Genomic DNA, 18,628 nt, shown 5'->3' with positions numbered 1-18,628 from the left:
TAACAAAAGTTGGATTTAATAGTAGATGCATAAAGGCTTGTTATGCTGAAGTAGTTTAACATCTGCCTGTTTTCATCACCCAGCGTGGGGGCATGTGGAGGCTGCACTAACCACAGCCACTGGAAAATTGCCGAGGTTTGATCACAAGTTTAATGATTTTTTTTTTTGGACTGAGCTTTAAATACTTGATTTGTTTCTGTTGTTTTTTTGGTACTGTTACTGCCACTGTTGTTATTCTAGAGTATGGAGTAAAGAACAGAAATCTGCACCTTTAAGATAGATTCCTTTAATGTCCTTTGTTTCACTCAGCAGGCACACAGAGAGGAAATGACACCACATACCAGGAATACACACTCATACTGGAAGACAAAGTTATGCGTCACTATACACACTTCAATGCTTACACAGTCCAATTAAAGGGTCTCATCTGACTAAAATTACATATGACATAGCGGTGCATAGATATAGTCTGTATGTCATTTAGTGACAGACTGATGACTGGGGGAGTTTAGCTTTGAGTCAGAACATGTGGTTAAAAACAAAGTAAAGTGGAGACAGAAACAGAGTGAATGAGTCCTGGAAGTCTTTGTATGTCCTGCTTATTTTTTCAAATCAGATTTACTGGATGAGGTAACAGGATTAGAGGTGACTCCATGCTTTGTAACATACACTTCCACCGACACATAATATACTTAGCACACTAACACACGCACACACACACACACACACACACACACACTGCAGCTTTGCACTCACAACATGGCTGTCCTGTGTGGATCTTCAGTGAGATAAACCCTTACAAGTACACACATGACATTGATGTACTTACTGTTGTGATGTTCTAGTGTGCAACTCACCATTACCTGGTCTTATGACTTATAACTTGCTTGACGAGACAATCCCAACTCAAGGTCCACTTATTAGCTTTTTTTCCAGAGCTTTCATAGAGTATCTCATCAGTGGCTGGAGTTTGCTCTGTTGTCCCTAAGACAAATCTGTTGACATGCAGGCAGGTTAGGATTTTATCCATATCACTTTTAGGACTTTTTATCTGTGTTAGCTAAACAGCTTTACTTTCTCTGTGTATTTGTTATGTGTGCTTACAGGTCTAAACCACTGGTGTTTGCCTGAAATTTACTTTGCAATGATGATGTTCACAAGGTTTTGGGGTGTACCAGCTTTGAGCTGGTTGTGTTCATGAAGGCGATGCTCTTGAGCTACAATGTGGTGAAGCCATAGCAACAACAACAAAGGCTATAAAAATATAGAAAGAATAGTGTCATACCTTCTTTTATTGCTTGCATTCACCGTTTGCTTCTTTGTTGATGATGGTGGCTCAGTAGTGACAAAAGACTCAAGAAGATGCACATTAATCAAAACTAGCCCTAACCCATCTCCTCTCTTCTCTCCTGTGTCTTTCTCTTTGCTCAGATGCAGTACCAGAGGAGCTGGTGGAGCCTTTCTACAGGGATCAATACAACCAGGAGCACCTGAAGCCTCCAGTGGCCTGCCTGCTCCAGTCTGCAGAGCTCTACTGCCGCGCTGGAAGTCTGATCCTCCGCAGCGATGCAGTCAAACCTTTACTGGGACACAATGCTGTCATCCAGGCTCTGGCCCAGAAAGGCCTGTATGTGACTGACCAGGACCGACTGGTGACTGAGAGAGATCTGACCAGCACGCCTATACACATGGTGAGTGAAGATGTATCTCATATAGTACATAGATGTATTTGGTGATAAAGTAGTATATATTTATTTCTGCACCTTTATGCTTTACAGTTCAAGGTAATTTGTGTGTGTGTGTGTGTGTGCGCGTGTGTGAGTGTGTGTGTGTGTGTCTACTTTAAACCAAGACATTTGCATTTATTTATGCTCTTGTAAATGTTGTACTTCTTCAGAGTCTTTTTAGGTATAAAGTTTTTTGTACTCCACGTAAATCCACAGATTCCAATTTAAAAATACACATGTATTGTCTTAATGGTGAAATTAGACTACTTGATTTAGGTTTGAATCTGTTCATTTACAAATGCATACACATGCTTACATACATGTACATAATCTAAAGATTGCTTTTATTAATTGTCTATAAGATGTCAGACACTTAAGAAAAATGCCAAACACGATTTCCGAGAGGTCAAGATTACATTTTCATATTACTTAATTTAACTAACAGTCCAAAAAACAAACATGTGAAATTTACATTTAAACAAATCAGAGAAAAGCAGCAAATTCCCACATTTGAAAAGCTGTAAGCAGCCAATATTTGCCATATTTTTTGTGGTAAGTCACGACGAGATTATCAAAATTTGTGACAATTAATTGTCAGCAATATAAACAAACTGTAACACTGGATGATACTTTGTGTTTCATATGGGGAATAAGTGTGTTATATGATCCACGCTCTATGTGTTCTACTGTTAGACTACCCTCCAAGATCCGTCTTGTTGAGAGAAAAACAACCGCTAATGACAGGTCTCATATAGCAACCCTATTACTCACTGTTCAGCCTCTGTGTCATTAGACAGCACAGAGCAAACATGCCTTAGCTTACACCAGCCTAACACACTATGACATATTCTAGTAGTATGTTGTATTACTGTTTTGTCACTAGTGCATATAGCTCTGGATAGAATAACATAATAGACCAGTGATTTATCTTCATTTTCAATTAATGTGTTTAATGTGTTAGTCTGTTAGTGTAGATAATGTCAGACAATAGCTAAATATCAAATGTTGTAAGAACCCTTTAGTGATTTCAGGAAATCGCCTGTTTTGTCCAACTAAGACATCCCAAATCCAAACAGTCCAAACAGTTTACAGTTAGATTAAACAGAGAAAAGCAGCAAATCCTCAAAATTGAGTAGCTGGAACCAGTTAATGTTCTCTCTGAAAAATAAACTTGAATGGTTGTTAATTATCTGTCAATACACCAATCATCTCATTGCTTCAGCACTATCACATGATAGTGTCACCTTTTTAATGGAAGTGAGCAGCGTGGAATAGAGTCTAAGTTTGAGCTGAGGAGGAGGGTGAGTCTGTGTTAGGCACACACTGCTAGTACACACATGGCTTGAGACGGGTACTTCTGCTGACGCCAAAAGGTGTCTGCATTGCAGTGCACCCTCTCCACCCCCTCCCACTCCTGTTCTCTCTCTGTCTGTCTCACCGATTCTTCCCTCAACTCTTATGTCTTTCTGTCTAGTTGCCACCTGCTTCCTCCTCACCATCTCTCTCGCTCTCTCTTCCAATTACGCTCTCCTGTCATAGCCCTTTTTTTTAGCCTTTCTCTCCCTAGCTCCAGCTTATCGAAACTCTATTTTTGCAGATTAAATGAAACTGGAACATTGTTATCTCCTGAATATTTAATTGAGGCTTCAGCATATTTCATCAAGTCCTTCTGTGCCCACACATCGTTCTTTATCCTAGCTTGTAGCCAGGATTTAATGTATCTTCTATAACTCATTGATTAAGGATCATGATCGGTGGAGATTTGCTGCAGCGCTTAATGATCCTATGCCCCTTTCACACCTGTGTAGTGTGGTAAATGTCTATATATCTCTCTTTTATTCTCTGTGACTCTGTGTTGGTGGTCAGTGATTTACTGGACAGTTTTAGTGACAATGTTAAGTAGACAAATGGAGCCTAAAGCCTAACACTATTGACCTTCATTTGTGTTGCACACAGCCAGGCTATTTGTTAATGTGTCCTCCTTTATTGTTACTCTGTGTCTCTCTGAATTCACTAGATTGGTCAGGAAAAGTAGAGGTAGTTGCTAGTAACTGTCTCTGTGTGTATTTGTGGACTCAGCAGGATCATTTCAGTCACGCCTAAGTCGAGGCTTTTCATTTTGGGTTATAGTATATCTGCTGAGAAAATGATGACCTCATGGTTTTCCAAATACTGTGTAACAGAGGGATAACTCATGTCAGTGAGGAGGAGGAGCAGGAGGAGGAGGAGGAGTGTGGCAGTCTGTCAGAGGACGAATATAGAGGAGGAGGGAGGGGAGCGATGGAGTTTAGGGGGCTGCCATTTGGCTGAAATCCAGGAGAAAGCAGGAAAGTGGAGCAAGAGATGAGAGGAAAGGGTGAATGTGAAAGACTACAAGAGGATGAATGGAAAAGGGGAGATGGGAAAGAGCTGTGGAAAGGCGGTTAAGGAAAGATACAGAGGGGGAGAGAAGGGTAAGGTATTTTTGGCGGGCAGGAAAACATGTGTGTGCCAGAGAACGAGTGGAAAAGACCTACTGTTGATGTGGCCATCTGGAAAGAGGGGAGAAGGTAGGGGTGGAGGGTGGTGGGGGTGAGGGGAGTAAGGGAGACGATGGGGGAGGAGAAGAGTGGAGTATATGGGGAGTAGAGAAGGGTAGGAAAGGAGAGGAAGGAAGAAGGAAGGAAGAAGACATGATGTGCTATACTGCAGCACGGTGGAGGGTGGGGTCTCACAGTGAGTCAAGCACGTCTGGTGCACAAATGAGAACCCCCCACCAGCCTTACCCCGTCTTATAAAACACACACACACATGCACACACACACACACACACACACACACACACACACACACACAACCCTCCAAAGAACTGTCAGACCTCGAACAGTGTGCACAAGGCCTGTGTGTTCCTTTATACTTTCCTGTTAGATTTTTTTTCCTCCTCTCCGCTCGTGCACATGCTCACGCTGCCCTCTGAGAGTGAAAACACTGAAACGAGAAAGTGACGAAGGAGAGGGAGATGCAAAGGTAATTGAATGCGCCTGCAGAGAGGCGTGTTCCTTCATCTAAAAGCTTTCTGCCAAATAACGCTGAAAGATTTGGAAGGGATTTATGGATGTGTGTGTGAGGTAGATAGTGAGAGAGGTCATATCTACTTAGTGGCAGTTTGGACAATATTGCACCATAATTGTCAGCACACACAAACATGTCAATAGAAGCAGACGTGTAAGTGTAAAGCTGTGCAATAAAAACACTTGTATATTGTGTATTGCTCAGATGACGGTAAATTCTGGGTGTGTACCCACGTTGAGCGGACACTTGTGATGTTTGAGGAGAAAGAGGCTACTTTGATTATCTGTTTGCTCAGCTGTATCGTGCTTTCCCATAGACGCCTTTGATCAAGGACACACACACACACACACACACACACAACCATACAACAACAGTGTGAATGAATACTGATGCGCTTGTTAGTGTGCACGAGTGTACTGCGGCTCTTTACAGCTTCTCATGACCAGTGTCTGCTATTTCCACAGCCTTATAAGGCGTGCCTGTCACCATGAGTGGTGTAGACTTGCTTCTGTGCACACACGCACACAAAGGTCTTTGTGAAGGAATAATACACAGCACATGGCTTTTAAAATCCATGATGTAGTGTCAACAGTAAAAAAATGTCTTGTGGATATGAGCAGTCTGTAGATATGTGTAAGTTGTAGCTCAACATATTGTCTGTCTCTTGGATACACTCCTATATGCACATACACACACCCACAATCATGTACACAGGCATGCATGTTAGCTCTGAATTAAATTCCCCATTAGAAACGGCAGCACAAGCAAACCTGCACAACAGAGTGGGGAACAGTTACCTTTGAAATTTGTCAAAAATAACAAATCACAATTTAGCCTTCAAGTTTTAATCTTCTTACTTTTGTAAAGACTTTTAAAATAAAATTATTTGACCAATGATAATAACAATAGCAACAGCAATACTTATTTTCCTTCTCTGTTAAAGTAGAGACTACAGTATATGAAAATGATCAAGGTCAGTAGAGAGGTTGAATCCTTTCTCTTTTAAAAAAAATCCTCTGCAGAATAATCAAAGGCATAGTTCGACATTTTGGGAAATGTGCTTAATGCCCTCTGTTTCAGATTTACATGATCTACTCTCATGTCATATAGATATTATATATTACAACTACCCTGGCTGTCTGAAGTTTAAACATATTTAAAAGTCAAATATTACATTTTATCCTGTTTATTTAATTCATACAAAAACAAATGTGAAAACATGTTGTGGTTAAGTTTTGCTGTATGCTTTGAATTTTAAACTATTAAACCTTCCAATGCTCTCCCAAGAAATGAGACTAACCATCCTTCAGTTAGAAGAAGAAAGAAAACCACATAAACTCCCTCCTCCTCTGACCTCGGTCCACATAACTCTATGATAAAAAAACATCTGTAGTTTTGTCAAGTGATGGCCACACCTCTACTTACATGAGTACAAATGTCACACTCAGTGTTTCTGAAACGTGTTTTTTCAGATGTTGTAAAATCCCTAATGAAAAAGAAATGATCACAAGTGATTTGTCACGCATATTTAAATTCATGCCCCCTCTCTGCCCAGAGCTCTGAACACACACACACACACACACACACACACACACACACCTCCACAAGCCTCTTAACAGCATTCAAGATTTAGGCTTAAAGCTTCAATCACAGCTCAGTGGGTTTTCATGAAAATGAAAATGGCGTTCTCTTGGTCCAGTCTAAGCTACTTGGCCTGTCTCTTCCTCTGTGTGCCGTCTGTCTGTTTGTGTGTCTGTCTCTCTGCATGTCTGTGTGTCAGTCAGGCAGTCCAGCTGTCAACCAGACCAGCTACAGTACCTCCGAAGAAGAATGCACACAATGCCAAATATTTGGCAATATCCTGAAGATGCAGGAATTCAAAACAGTGCCTGCAGACTGTTTTACAGACTGTTCAATATCATGCTCATGTTATGTGGGTACTTTGTGATCAAGAAACAATGTCAGAACTTTTCTGTTTACTCAGGTGTCAATACAGTATACGTCATTATGGTCAGCTCAGCATCAGTGTCTACAAACATCTGTGTTAAACTCCCAGTAAGTTTAGATTTTATTAGGGCTGCATCTATAGTTTATTTTCATTACCAATTACTCTGCCGATTGTTTTCTTGATTCATCAGGTAACCGACTTGTCTATAAAATGTAAAAAAAGAGAGAAATGTCCTGTTTAAAACCCAACCCTAGTCTAAAATCCAAACCTAATCACTTCAATTTACTATCATGTACGATATGTAAAAACCTCAAATCTTTACAATGAAAAGCTTGAGAAGCTGAATGTTTGACATTTTTTCCATAAAAATTACCAAAGCAATTATTTGATTATTACTCGATTAATCTAATTAATCTAACTAATTGCAGCTCAATATTTTGTAGCTCTCATGTCTATTTGATTAAGATTTATTTCAGATCTAGTACAGTTTGGATCACTGATCAATTCTTGGTGTAATAAAAATGTCTAAATATTCTCTTGTTTGGCAGCAGCTTTTCTCTGCTGAATGATTTTGCACTACTAATGGGAAAAAAAACAAGAAACTTGAAGACCCTCACCTGGGCTCTGGGACATTTTTCACAACTTTCTGACATTTTATAGACTATGTGGTTCGAGTATGTAAAAAAAAAAACAATAATAAATGATAATTAGGTTTACCCAGATTTAGGGCAAGTATTTAGTTTGAAGAACAAAAAGTGACTTTCCTGTCAATTATATTGTCATGCTCGGCCGGCTGTTACTGTGGGCTTTTTGAAAAATTTAATGAGATTGTATGATTTAGGAACCGTTAATGACAAGTGACACTCGAGTCAAGTTTTTTAAAAGTGTCCCAGCAGTTATTTCCATGAGGAGTTTGTTCCCAACAGCCGTTTGTCTTCTGAACATGCTGTCTGTTTAGACTGGCAGGAGAGCATGTGGAGCTGACGTTGAGAACCAGCACAGCCCACAGTGGTTGTACTGGATCAGTTGTTTGTCTTTTGGGGAAACACATGGTCACACTGGCTGTTACATGAGGCTCTGTGGTTATGAATCGAGGACTGTGCTTGACAGTACAAACTCTGGTGAGTCAAGGTGCTCACTGCTTGTTTGTGCCTATTAGCTTGAGTCACCTCGGTCATGGAACACCTGACTCCAGATGTTTGCATACAAGCACACATACTGTAAGCACATCAAACACAGAATGTGTCAGTGTTTTTGAGTAGACCTGTGGTGTGACAGGAAAGGGAAGGGGAGGTCTGTTGGTCGGACCGGCCTGGAATGGGATTAGAAAGGCCAGGAGAATGTCAAGCTTTGTGTAAGTGTTGACAAGTACAACCACCGTATGAAGTGAATGACTCAAAATTAGGTAGCATTATTTGCAGTATAAAGGTAGTTCAGCAGTTTCAAACGTTTCCATCAGAAGTTTTCCATCAGAATTAAATATCCTTGCAAGACAGAGTAGGTTTAAAGCATATAGGCATACTTATGCTACGGTAATTTAGCCCTGCAACATATTCTACATCAGGAAAAGTTTGTTTGACACACATAAGATCTCTGCTTACATAGCAAACAGTTGCACAGGGGCTTTCTTGGGCTCAGGCTGAAGTTAGCATGAAAAACAAACTCTCCATCACCACACATAGACATCTGTGGAAAGAAGGATCACAGGTTATGAATCCTTCAGGTGAAAGGTCTCACATTTTGCCACCGTTGTTAAATCCTCATAAAGAATGACCAATCAGTTCCATACAGTTAAGTACACAGATTTCAGTTGTGGAATAACGGAGCAGTGTTATCATATTGGTACTTGTTATTGTAAGTTTATTTATCAGAATCAGTTTTGGGAGAGAATGTCCATGGACGACAGTTATGTGCACACTTTTAACATTATGAAGCGTTTCCGACAGAGGAGATGTGATGCATATGGTGCTTTTAGATTCCTTTGGGGGCTGCATACAAAGAGTTAACACTTGCACATCTTTATTTCTTTCAAGAGAATAAATCTTTTGATCATTTTAGTGTTCTTATTTGAATGAAAACATCTGTTTCAACAGTTTTTTGGCAACTGACAGACAGACATGGAAAATCTAAAATGATATAAATGAGGTTTGATGCTTTTGGAAAGAAGCAGGAGATTAAAAGGCAATTCTAGATATGTACTTAAATGTGTTGTTTCAACTTGCTGCTGTGTGTCTCCACAGAGTTCCCATCTGGCTCTTATAGATACCCTGATGATGGCATATACGGTGGAGATGGTGAGTGTGGAGAGGGTGATGTCCTGCATCAACAGGTACTCCTCCACTGAGCACTCCCAAAGTGACGGACACATGCAGGAGCTGCCTTATGACACAGAGGATGCAATCACCACCTGGATCAACAAGGTAAAAACACAAGAGCATATTAGTGTGCACACATACCCACCAGGACACATGCTTTCTCATTTCAGGAGAGAACAACTGTACACATCCTTGAGCCCTTTACACACTGGTGGCCTTTTATTTCACACACAGTTCTTTGTTTCACTCCGGATGTAGAAAATACGAAAGGTGCTGGAAAGTATGTCAGCACTCAGATCCTACACTGCTGCTTCAAAATCTAATATGTTGGCAAGAAAACCAATTGCAGACCTGGCAATAACCACATGTAATCATGTCAGAGAGATTATTGAGGGCTAACTGACTCAACCTAACATCTTCCAGTCTGCTAAAGCATGCTTGGAGGGTGAAGTCAAACCTTGAGTTTAAGCTGTAAGAAGGCAGCAGTTAAGTCTGTGTAACTGCATCTTTAGTTATTTCATCATCTTACAGACCCTGCTGGAGATGATGTGAAATTTTGCACAGTTGTCCCAAAATATGATTTTAATTTAAACTTTTCGATAAAACAAAGAAACGAGTTCCAGCATGGCACAAATTAATCAATCATATTTTTTTCCCCATAGTTTTCATTCCTCAGTGAAAGAAGTTCATCTGCTTTCTGCTCCCATTTGCAGGCTAAAGGCAAGAAGATACACATGCAAGATTTGTTAACAGACACTTAAAAAAACACATGGCAGATTGTCTCTATTTAGCTCTGAGACATTGCACGGCATGGTTGGGATTGTATGAAACCTTGTATGTCTTCAGGCCAAAGTGTTGCATCACTGTTTATATAGACCCTTTGAAGACGGGGGAGCAGCAATCGTAAAAAAGGGTCTTTTTTAGGAAAAATACTGTCATTGGAGTATTCTTTGAAGCTGTTTTTATATTGTGCTCTAATCAGAAGTCAGCTGAGTGTCTTATATTAGGTTACAGTAATGTTTAGCATCACTGGCTAATGGGCAGAGGTGGTGGTGAAAAGTTTTTCTTCCATGTGTGGACTCTCTTGTTCTCATGTTCAAGTCTCCCCTTGCTTCAGCACAAACTCACCATTCAGCCTCTCAGTGAGCACCAAATACTTGTGTGAAATGTGATCTCTCTCTCTCTCTCTCTCTCTCTCTCTCTCTCTCTCTCTCTCTCTCTCGTTCTCTCTCTCTTTCTTCAGGTAAATGAGCACCTAAGGGACATCCTTGTAGAAGAGCAGAAGCTGAGAGAAGCTTCCTTCCAGGAGTCTAACACAACACACAAAGTAAGAGCACAAACGAATGCACATAAAATCATCAAATATCAATCATCTAAACAACAGGGTGTTTAAAAGAATAGTTCAGTATTATTTGCTTTCTTGTCAAGAGTTTGATAAGAACATTGATACCACTTTGATGTGTGTACACGAAATATGAAGCCAGAGCTAGGAGATGGCTAGTTTAGCTTAGCAAAAAAAAACAAGAAAAACAGCCAGCCTGGCTCCATCTGAAGGAATCAAACTCTACCTACCACCAGCACCTGAAAAACTCATCAATTAACACATTATATCCCATTTGTTTAATCTCTAGGCTACTTAAAGTGTCAAGTTATGGCTTAACAGAGGTAATGGATCTGACTATTCCCTAGCTGGTTGCCAAGCTCAAGTTACTATGCAGACTTGAGAATCAACACATAATAAAACAAACCACAACCTTTTTACACTTTACACTTTTTATATGGATTAGACAAGGAAGATATAACGTGTTAATATGTGAGTTGTAGAGGTGCTGGCAGGCGGATTTTATTTTCCTTGGACAGAGCCAGACTAGGTGTTTCCATTCTCTATGCTAAGCTAAGCTAATTGTCTCCTGGCTAAAGATAGGAGAGTGGCATCAATTCTCCCGTTAAACTTGTTGAAATATAAGTGCATTCACCAAATAAATAAATAGATAAGAAGTAAGTAGCTCAAAGTAGAAAACTCTACATGCGAACACATGTAAAGCTCACAAATTGTGGTTTTAGAAGGAGTTATGTGGTGTAACAATTTCTTGACGGACAACAGTTTATCCGTCTGCCCTGCATCTTTGTGTAGCTGTGTCAGTCGCTACCTGAAGCACAGATACGAGAGTGATATCAATCTTGTCATTTAAGTATCAGCAAAAAAGTGATTATATTTCTTAAAAGGTTGAGCTATTAATTTAAGTTGAAACAGAAAGCAAAACAATATGTCCTTTAATCTTTTTATCTAATTGGATTGCATTTGTATTTGGTGCTTCTCACACTTTGTTAATGTTTATGGATTTTAAATGTTCCCTACTTTAACTCATAAGTGGACATGTCTGCTTTCACACAAGGTACACACGGACACACAGACACAGACACACACACACACACACACACACACACATACCCACAGTACAGACATCTAGCCTACAAATCAGAGGAACAGATGAGCTCAGTCACAGACCAGCTGCAGAGAAATGTTGGCAAGAGATGGTTGGAGAAGACAAAGAAATGTGTGGAGGAGGAGAGAAAGGGTGAAAGACAGAAAAGGGGAGTAAGGGACAAGAAAAGTGAGGAGGGATAATCAGAGCGAGGGGGAAAAGGGAGAAATGACACCAATGTGCGAGACATGGAGAGAGGGACACTCAGGAACTTTGTCAGCTGTAGCAAAAGGGAGCCAGCAGTGACAGAGACAGGGTTGTCATCCTGGCCTTGTAGTTATGTAAGGGCCGTGTGACACAACGAGTCAGTCCACTGGGACAAACAAAGCAGCCAGCCAGTGTCCTCTTCTACTCACTTAACCATAAAGCTACAGCACAGTGCCTTATCAGGTCACGACCCTCGATTTTGAGCTCTAAAACGGGGGGTAAAGGTAAAAAAGGGGAAATAAAATGTTATTTCACTGCAAGTGTGTGTGTACACAGGCAAATATAAAATTTGGCTGTGGCAAATGGGATTGGATAGGTAAACTTCCTGTAATTCAAAGTAGTAAACACTGATTACAAATCTCATTCAAGTGTATGTGTAAATAGCTTCAGCTGACAAAAGCATGATTGTAGATTGAACAGTTTACATTCACAGGTTGTACACCAGCAGTGTCACGTGATGAGAGTCTGAAAATTAGCCTCAAAAAGGCTGCAGGGTGTCATGAGTAGCTAAATCAGTTTAGAGGGAGCGTTTCATCTGCTGTGGGTGTTTTTCGCCTGCTCATTGTCTGACTGTGTTTGTCTCAATATAGTGAGAGGGATCAGTGCAATTGCTCTCCACACAGACTCACATATACACACAGCTTCTTTCAAACACTAGTTACAACGAGGCAAGAAGAGAGTCTTTTAAAAGAGTGTGAGGGAGATGCTGTGCACAGTCAGTCAGCTGCTTTCTTACTCCATGCTCCGTCACACAGCTTGCTCTCTGCATTACAAGCGTCAACAGAAGTCTATTCACTGAGTGGGACATACTCAAGAGGAGATAATTTCACACGTACACACACACATGTGCATGAATGTGCGCACACACACTAATGGAGTAGCACAAGGCGCTTCTCAGTTAGTCTCATCTATTCTGGGATGATGTGAAAAATCTTCAACAGTGGTCTTATGACTAAGTGCTCAGCATTTATTATGTGTGGATACTGTGTGAATGTTTGTGCTTACACATATGAATGAGTGGGAAGTTTCTGCTTTGATTAGATTTTTTCTCCATTAAGGAAGTTCATTTGTAGGTCCCATTGTTGTCTATTTATTAGAAGAAATCTTAAAATCTCAAAAACCTTTTAGCTGAATTAAATTAAATTTGGTGATTCACATTTATTAAAGGATTTTCTAACTAAACTTAGTATAATTAAATGAGAAAAGGTATGGCTTTGGATCAAACATGTTTGAATAGTGGCTCACTAGAAATATTTTAAATTAAGACATTTTGCGTGAGCATCTCTTGATTAGTAAGGTGAAATCTGTACTTAGTATGATTACAAACTTACAGTAAATATCAAATGTTTTGTCTCAGAAAAAAACATTATAGTGCAGACGCTTGCAGTATGTATAAAGAAGACAGAAGAATCAAGATCTCTGTGTGAACAGTTACGTTACCATTATGTACATTACCATTAGTGATACAACAAGGTAGCTTAAATAGCAACACTAAATACAAGGGCTGTGTGATTTAGGTGAGACGAACATGAACATTATACAGCTAGATTTCAGGGCTGTACTTTTTAGTAATATCGTCAATATCTCAAATGACTTCTGGTTGAATAAAAGATTAATTGTGTTTTGTAGCAGATTTTATTTGTACTTTAGAGTTTGGTTCAGGATGCATTGTGTCATTTTCTACTGTAGAAACTATGCATATATTGTTTCATCATTTGAAAGGTATAGAAAGATCTATAAGTATATTTTCATGCAGATCTAGATACAAACATGTTTTATATTATTAAATTGATAAATTACTCATTATAATCATTTGCAGCCTCCGCAGAGGTGTAGTAAGCTCTTTCTGAAAGTTTTCTAGTGTTAAGAGAGTTTGTCCCTTAGTCACAGTTTAAGTAGCAAAACGTTTTTAGCTTGCTGTTGGCCTAATGCCTCTCCCACTCTCTTCTGTTGTTGTCCAATCATCATCCACCATCAAGTCTCCTAGCAAATGGTACAGGAGATTAGTACCTGTAAGTCCATCCAATGTGAAGAATACCTCTTCATCAACTAACCAGCTGCCTCCTCCATCTAACCTGAAACCTGCAATACACTTTCTCACACCCCTAACCCCCATTCCCCAGTCCTCTTATTTGTCATTGCATGTGGCCCTAGCCCCATCATGTATTGTTCAGACAACGCCACCCACCCCATCCCAAACCCTGTCCCCACATGCCTTGAAATCCGATTAAATAACAGAGAACATTTTGAACTTGCAGTGTAGGAACTACACTCTGATTTGAAGAGCATCCTAATGATTAGTATGATCAAAAGAGCATCAGGGATCAGCCAAAAAAAGATAGTATTCCTGAAAAACATATTAGAAATGAATGCCACTAGTTTTTCTTCTATGCTGTGGAAAAAAGGTCAAATATGTATTGTATAACCTGTTTATGCAAACTAAATGGAGCAAAGGACAGTCTGGTGTGCAGACTTAGAGGCTGTCAGACTGTGAGAGCTGCTGTGATTAAAGCTTCCTTTATATGTGTTGTAAACTGCAGCCGTGAAGCAACTCCTGTGTGTGTATGGGCAAACTGGGAGGGCCGATGCCTTGAAAGCATGAGTAGTAATGTTATCTCTGTGGTTTCTACAGCCCCAAAGAAATGCACAGAATATCAGGCAGGGAGGATGTCCTCATGTAGCTTGTTATTAAACTCTAAATCACGTGCATTGTCTGCTACAGCACCACAGTCGGAGTTTAGAGCGCCTGAGTGTCGATGAGCTGTACAGTAGATGTATGATGCTGCAAATAACTCATTTGCTAGCATGCATTTTGTTTACGCCTCCTCTTCCAGAGAACTAATAGCTCCTCACAAGCAATCAAAAAATGGAAGATAGACATGGGATATTGCTTTGTTTTATCCATGCACATCAAAGATGCTGCAGTGATTCTACATGCAGTTTGAACTAGCATCTGATTATTTGCATGATTAATTTAATCTGCATTATTTCAGTTGAGCCTGAAGCCCACCCTATGCTTGAATTTCCTCAACTGAACACTTTTTGTGTGTGTGTGTGTGTGTGCGTGTGTGTGTGTGTGTGTGTGTGTGTGAGAGTGAGAGAGTGAGTGTGAGTTTTATTGAAGTGTGGTGCATGCAGATAAAAGTGAAAACTGTCCATACACATCCACCCTGATGACACATATAGGTGATGTCTTTGTGCCGTTGCCATGGTTTCAGGCTCGCTATAGGCGGGAGCATGCCCAGCAGAGGAGTGCTCCATCTCTCCCCCTGGTGGATAACTTGCTGAAGGACAACACGGACGGCTGCGCTCTGACTGCTCTGCTGCATTTCTACTGCCCACAGGCGGTCAGACTGGAAGGTGGGGTCCGCCCCACACATTTGTAACCACACCCACATTTCATATGTAGCTACACCCTATTTAATTGTAGTTTGTCTATCAAGTAAACACACAACACTAAAGTCAGGTCATGTGCTTAGAAATAGGTAAGAATAGCGAAGAACACACACAAAGGATGCTGTCTTCTGCTCTCATCACTGCTGCAACACATCATGACACATTTGAATATAGGGCTTCAAACAAAGAGTGTATTTATTAGCAGTTTACTCATATGAAAATGAAATGAAATTAATTGTAGCATTTTGTAGGATAACATGTAGCATGAAGTGCTTTATATTAATGCATTAATGAGTCAAACTCTAATCCTAATTTTAAAGAACAACACATTCAAGAGATTCGGGACCCTGCTCTGACCTTCTGCATTGACTGTTAATGCTATAAATAGGACTATGTTGAGGATGATGACCCAAGAAAGCAACCACAAGGCAGAGAGTATTGAGGCCAGACTTGGAGGAGGCGAGTTAGACAAAGAGAAACAAAGGCTTGTTTCCTCAGTGCTTGCATGCGCCCTCATTTCTAAAAATGCCCTGGGTTGGGTTGGGATTGGTCACGAGGGGTATGTGACGGAGAACCGTTAGAGGAGTAGCTGGCTGCTATTTCAAAGATAAACAACTCTCTTGTCAGTGCTCTGAGACTCTTGGGATTGATTGTAGTTTACAGCGAGCCCACACACATGTGGGCCAGATGTGACAGTGAGTTAAACTTCATTTAGGTCTGTAATTTGGTCTGAAAGAAGCAATGCAGAAAAGGATAGAATGACATAATTCAAAAAAGTCAGCTGCTGTATAATGTTTGCTTTTTTAGTCCGTGATCCGTTCCCTCTTGTCAGACATCCTACGCATGCACGGGCCGCCCTTTTAGTCAGGGGATATAAATCCTGATGATTCATCTAGAAGGAGTTGAAGTTTGAAAACTTGTGTCAGGAGTTGTTTCAGTGATTCTGAAGGGGTTCAAATCAGATTCGGCATATGTTGCAAATACAATTAGGAAAAGTAGGGTAATTTTCTTCTCATCTGTTGTTGTTTTTTTTACCTAAATGATGCCTTATCTTTTCCTTGTCTTCCTGTCTGGATTTTGATCTCACCCTTCCCGTTTGTGTGTGTGTGTGTGCGTGTTTGTGTGTGCGCGTGCGTGCGTGCATGCGTGTGTGTGTGACCCCTCCCCTGGCGGAGCAGATATCTGCCTCAAAGAGACCATGTCTCTGGCTGACAGTCTGTACAACCTCCAGCTTGTACAGGAGTTCTGCAGGAACAACCTTAACCACTGCTGCCACTTCACCCTGGAGGATATGCTCTATGCACATGCATCCATAAAGGTAAGCCGAAGAGTAAATACATGTATGTGGAGGATTTGTTGGGGGCTGTTTTCATAATGTGGTTTTAGTTAAAGAAAGGGAGAAAAGAAAAGTATTTTTGAAAATAAGGAGAGCATGAGCGGGAAATGACAAATGGGCAAAAATGAGTAATTCAAGGAAAAGTTTAGTAATTGTGTGTGTAGCAGGTTTGGCTCTCACTGGCGTTGTTATTGCATGTGTGTGTCTGTATATGTGTGTGTGCGCATGTATTAGAAGGGACATAAAGAATATTTTGCCACAATAAGTATTGCTGTGTTTCCACATGAAATGAGTATGACAGTCTGTGTGTGTATTGGTGCATTTCTAACACAGTTGCTACAGGCAAAATGTTCCCTGCTCTCAAACAGAGGGCAGATTCTCCTCAGATGAGATTCATAGTCCTGACCCGTCTCTGCCTGCTTCTCTTGTTCTCTCCCTCCTCATCCCTGCTCTGTTATTTTTTTTGTTTTTTTTAATCAAACAACAAAATCAGCACGCTATGAAGATAGCACAACTGCTGATTCACTCAGTCCTCAGGCAATAATCACACTGTTTCACACCCATTTGTCTCTGATTATTAAAAGACTCACTGTACATCTGTAAGAAGATCTCTGTGTCACCCAGACATTAAGAAGCCAGTGTGGGTAAATAGTATGCAGAAAGTGTGGGTAGAAACATTGAGATTCAAGTCACGGTCGCAGCTGACTAGGGCTTTCCATTCTACAAAACAACACAGCAGAAGGTGTTAACACTTGTACACTCTTTGCTTTGTATTACTCCCCTTTTTCTGTCTTTCTCATTCTCTACATTGTTTATAGTGTATCCGTATTGACTCGATTGTGCTACAACATTACAAGTAGGCAAAGGAAGGGAGGAGAGAGAGGAAAATGATCATGAGGAGCAGCTAAAGACTCTGGCACATTGCCCATTCACCACAGATTCACTGCCCTGCACTGAATCTTAACCAGTGTGTGGGTGTCCATTCATTTAATATATTACACCAAACAAAATGTTGTTTACGCCATTAAGCAGTTTTAAAATGAAGGACCAGCTCCTCAGACAGTTCAAAGGAATAGAAATGCCCACTTTTGTTGGTTTTGCCCTTGCGAAAAAGGGAAGAAACTGGTCAGTTTTCTCTGACAGAAAGGTTTCATATAGTCTATCATCTGTATAAGCTTCCAGAGTATTTATGTTTATTACACAAATGCTTTTGTCATTGATTTGGAATACTCACTCACTGCTTTGTGCATCCATCCGTTCATATGTGACATATTCAAACTAAACTCCAGATGGTGTTTCTGGCTATTTTCAAGAGGCGCATGGGTTTGACATTAAACAACTCAGACAACGAGATGTGCAGTGCAATGTGCAGATATTCGTGTGTATACACAAGCGTACACTCACATACACAAACACACACAAGCCGTGACCTCATTGACCTTTCAAAAGGATATATAATAGTGTAGCTCATCTAACATCTTCACAGAGACAACTGGGGGAAGGAGCTGCAATGAGAGCAAAGAGACCAATTTTGTGCGAATTACATTAACATATAATAACTACAAAGGTTTGTGTGTGTGTGTGTGTGTGTGTGTGTCCGTTGTGTGTATGTGTGTGTGGTCTTGCAGAGTAACTACCTGGTGTTTATGGCTGAGCTTTTCTGGTGGTTTGAAGTGGTTAAACCCTCGTTTGTACAGCCCAGAGTCTTCGACCCGAATGGTACCGTACGACTTCATGATAAAATCAGCATGCAATTTGTCCGTTTTCATAATGATGATTATTTGACAATTACATATGCATGCTAATTGTAAACTCTAATAATTAACTCAAGGTTGCAGCTGAATATTCAATGTATCCCATGTCATGTTTCCCTCTGCAGCCTCTGAGCCTGTATCATCCTTCAGAAATATGGCTCCTGTGTCCAGCCCAGTTAAACAGAGCTATGCAGACAGACCTGACAGCCCAGAGAGTGTCCCTACTGAGGGTAACTATCTGTTACTAGTTGGTGATGTGGAACAATCTACTAATGTGTGTCTGTTCAACTCTAGTCGTAGTTGTTATATTTAGATCATAAAGGCAGAGGTATCAAAATGTTAGTAGGTTAATAATAGGATCATTTTCATTGCATGTAGACACAGCAGAAGCGGTTTCTTAACACAGTT

The 18,628-nt window shown here is 40.4% G+C and overlaps 1 protein-coding gene across 1 annotated transcript in view; it reads left to right on the top strand.

The window, feature by feature from the left end:
• Nucleotides 1-18,628, top strand: part of camsap2b (calmodulin regulated spectrin-associated protein family, member 2b) — a 29,986-nt gene that overhangs the window by 3,574 nt on the left and 7,784 nt on the right. The window contains exons 2-8 of the mRNA XM_053330323.1: nucleotides 1,432-1,691; nucleotides 8,967-9,146; nucleotides 10,285-10,368; nucleotides 14,953-15,094; nucleotides 16,309-16,448; nucleotides 18,095-18,185; nucleotides 18,346-18,450. Coding sequence (XP_053186298.1) covers nucleotides 1,432-1,691; nucleotides 8,967-9,146; nucleotides 10,285-10,368; nucleotides 14,953-15,094; nucleotides 16,309-16,448; nucleotides 18,095-18,185; nucleotides 18,346-18,450 — 1,002 coding nt within the window. The remainder of the gene's footprint in view (nucleotides 1-1,431; nucleotides 1,692-8,966; nucleotides 9,147-10,284; nucleotides 10,369-14,952; nucleotides 15,095-16,308; nucleotides 16,449-18,094; nucleotides 18,186-18,345; nucleotides 18,451-18,628) is intronic.

This window comes from Scomber japonicus, chromosome 12 (assembly GCF_027409825.1).
Source record: "Scomber japonicus isolate fScoJap1 chromosome 12, fScoJap1.pri, whole genome shotgun sequence".
Lineage (NCBI taxonomy): Eukaryota > Metazoa > Chordata > Actinopteri > Scombriformes > Scombridae > Scomber > Scomber japonicus.
Note: the sequence above shows the minus strand (reverse complement) of the source record. Positions and strands in the feature narration are given on the sequence as shown.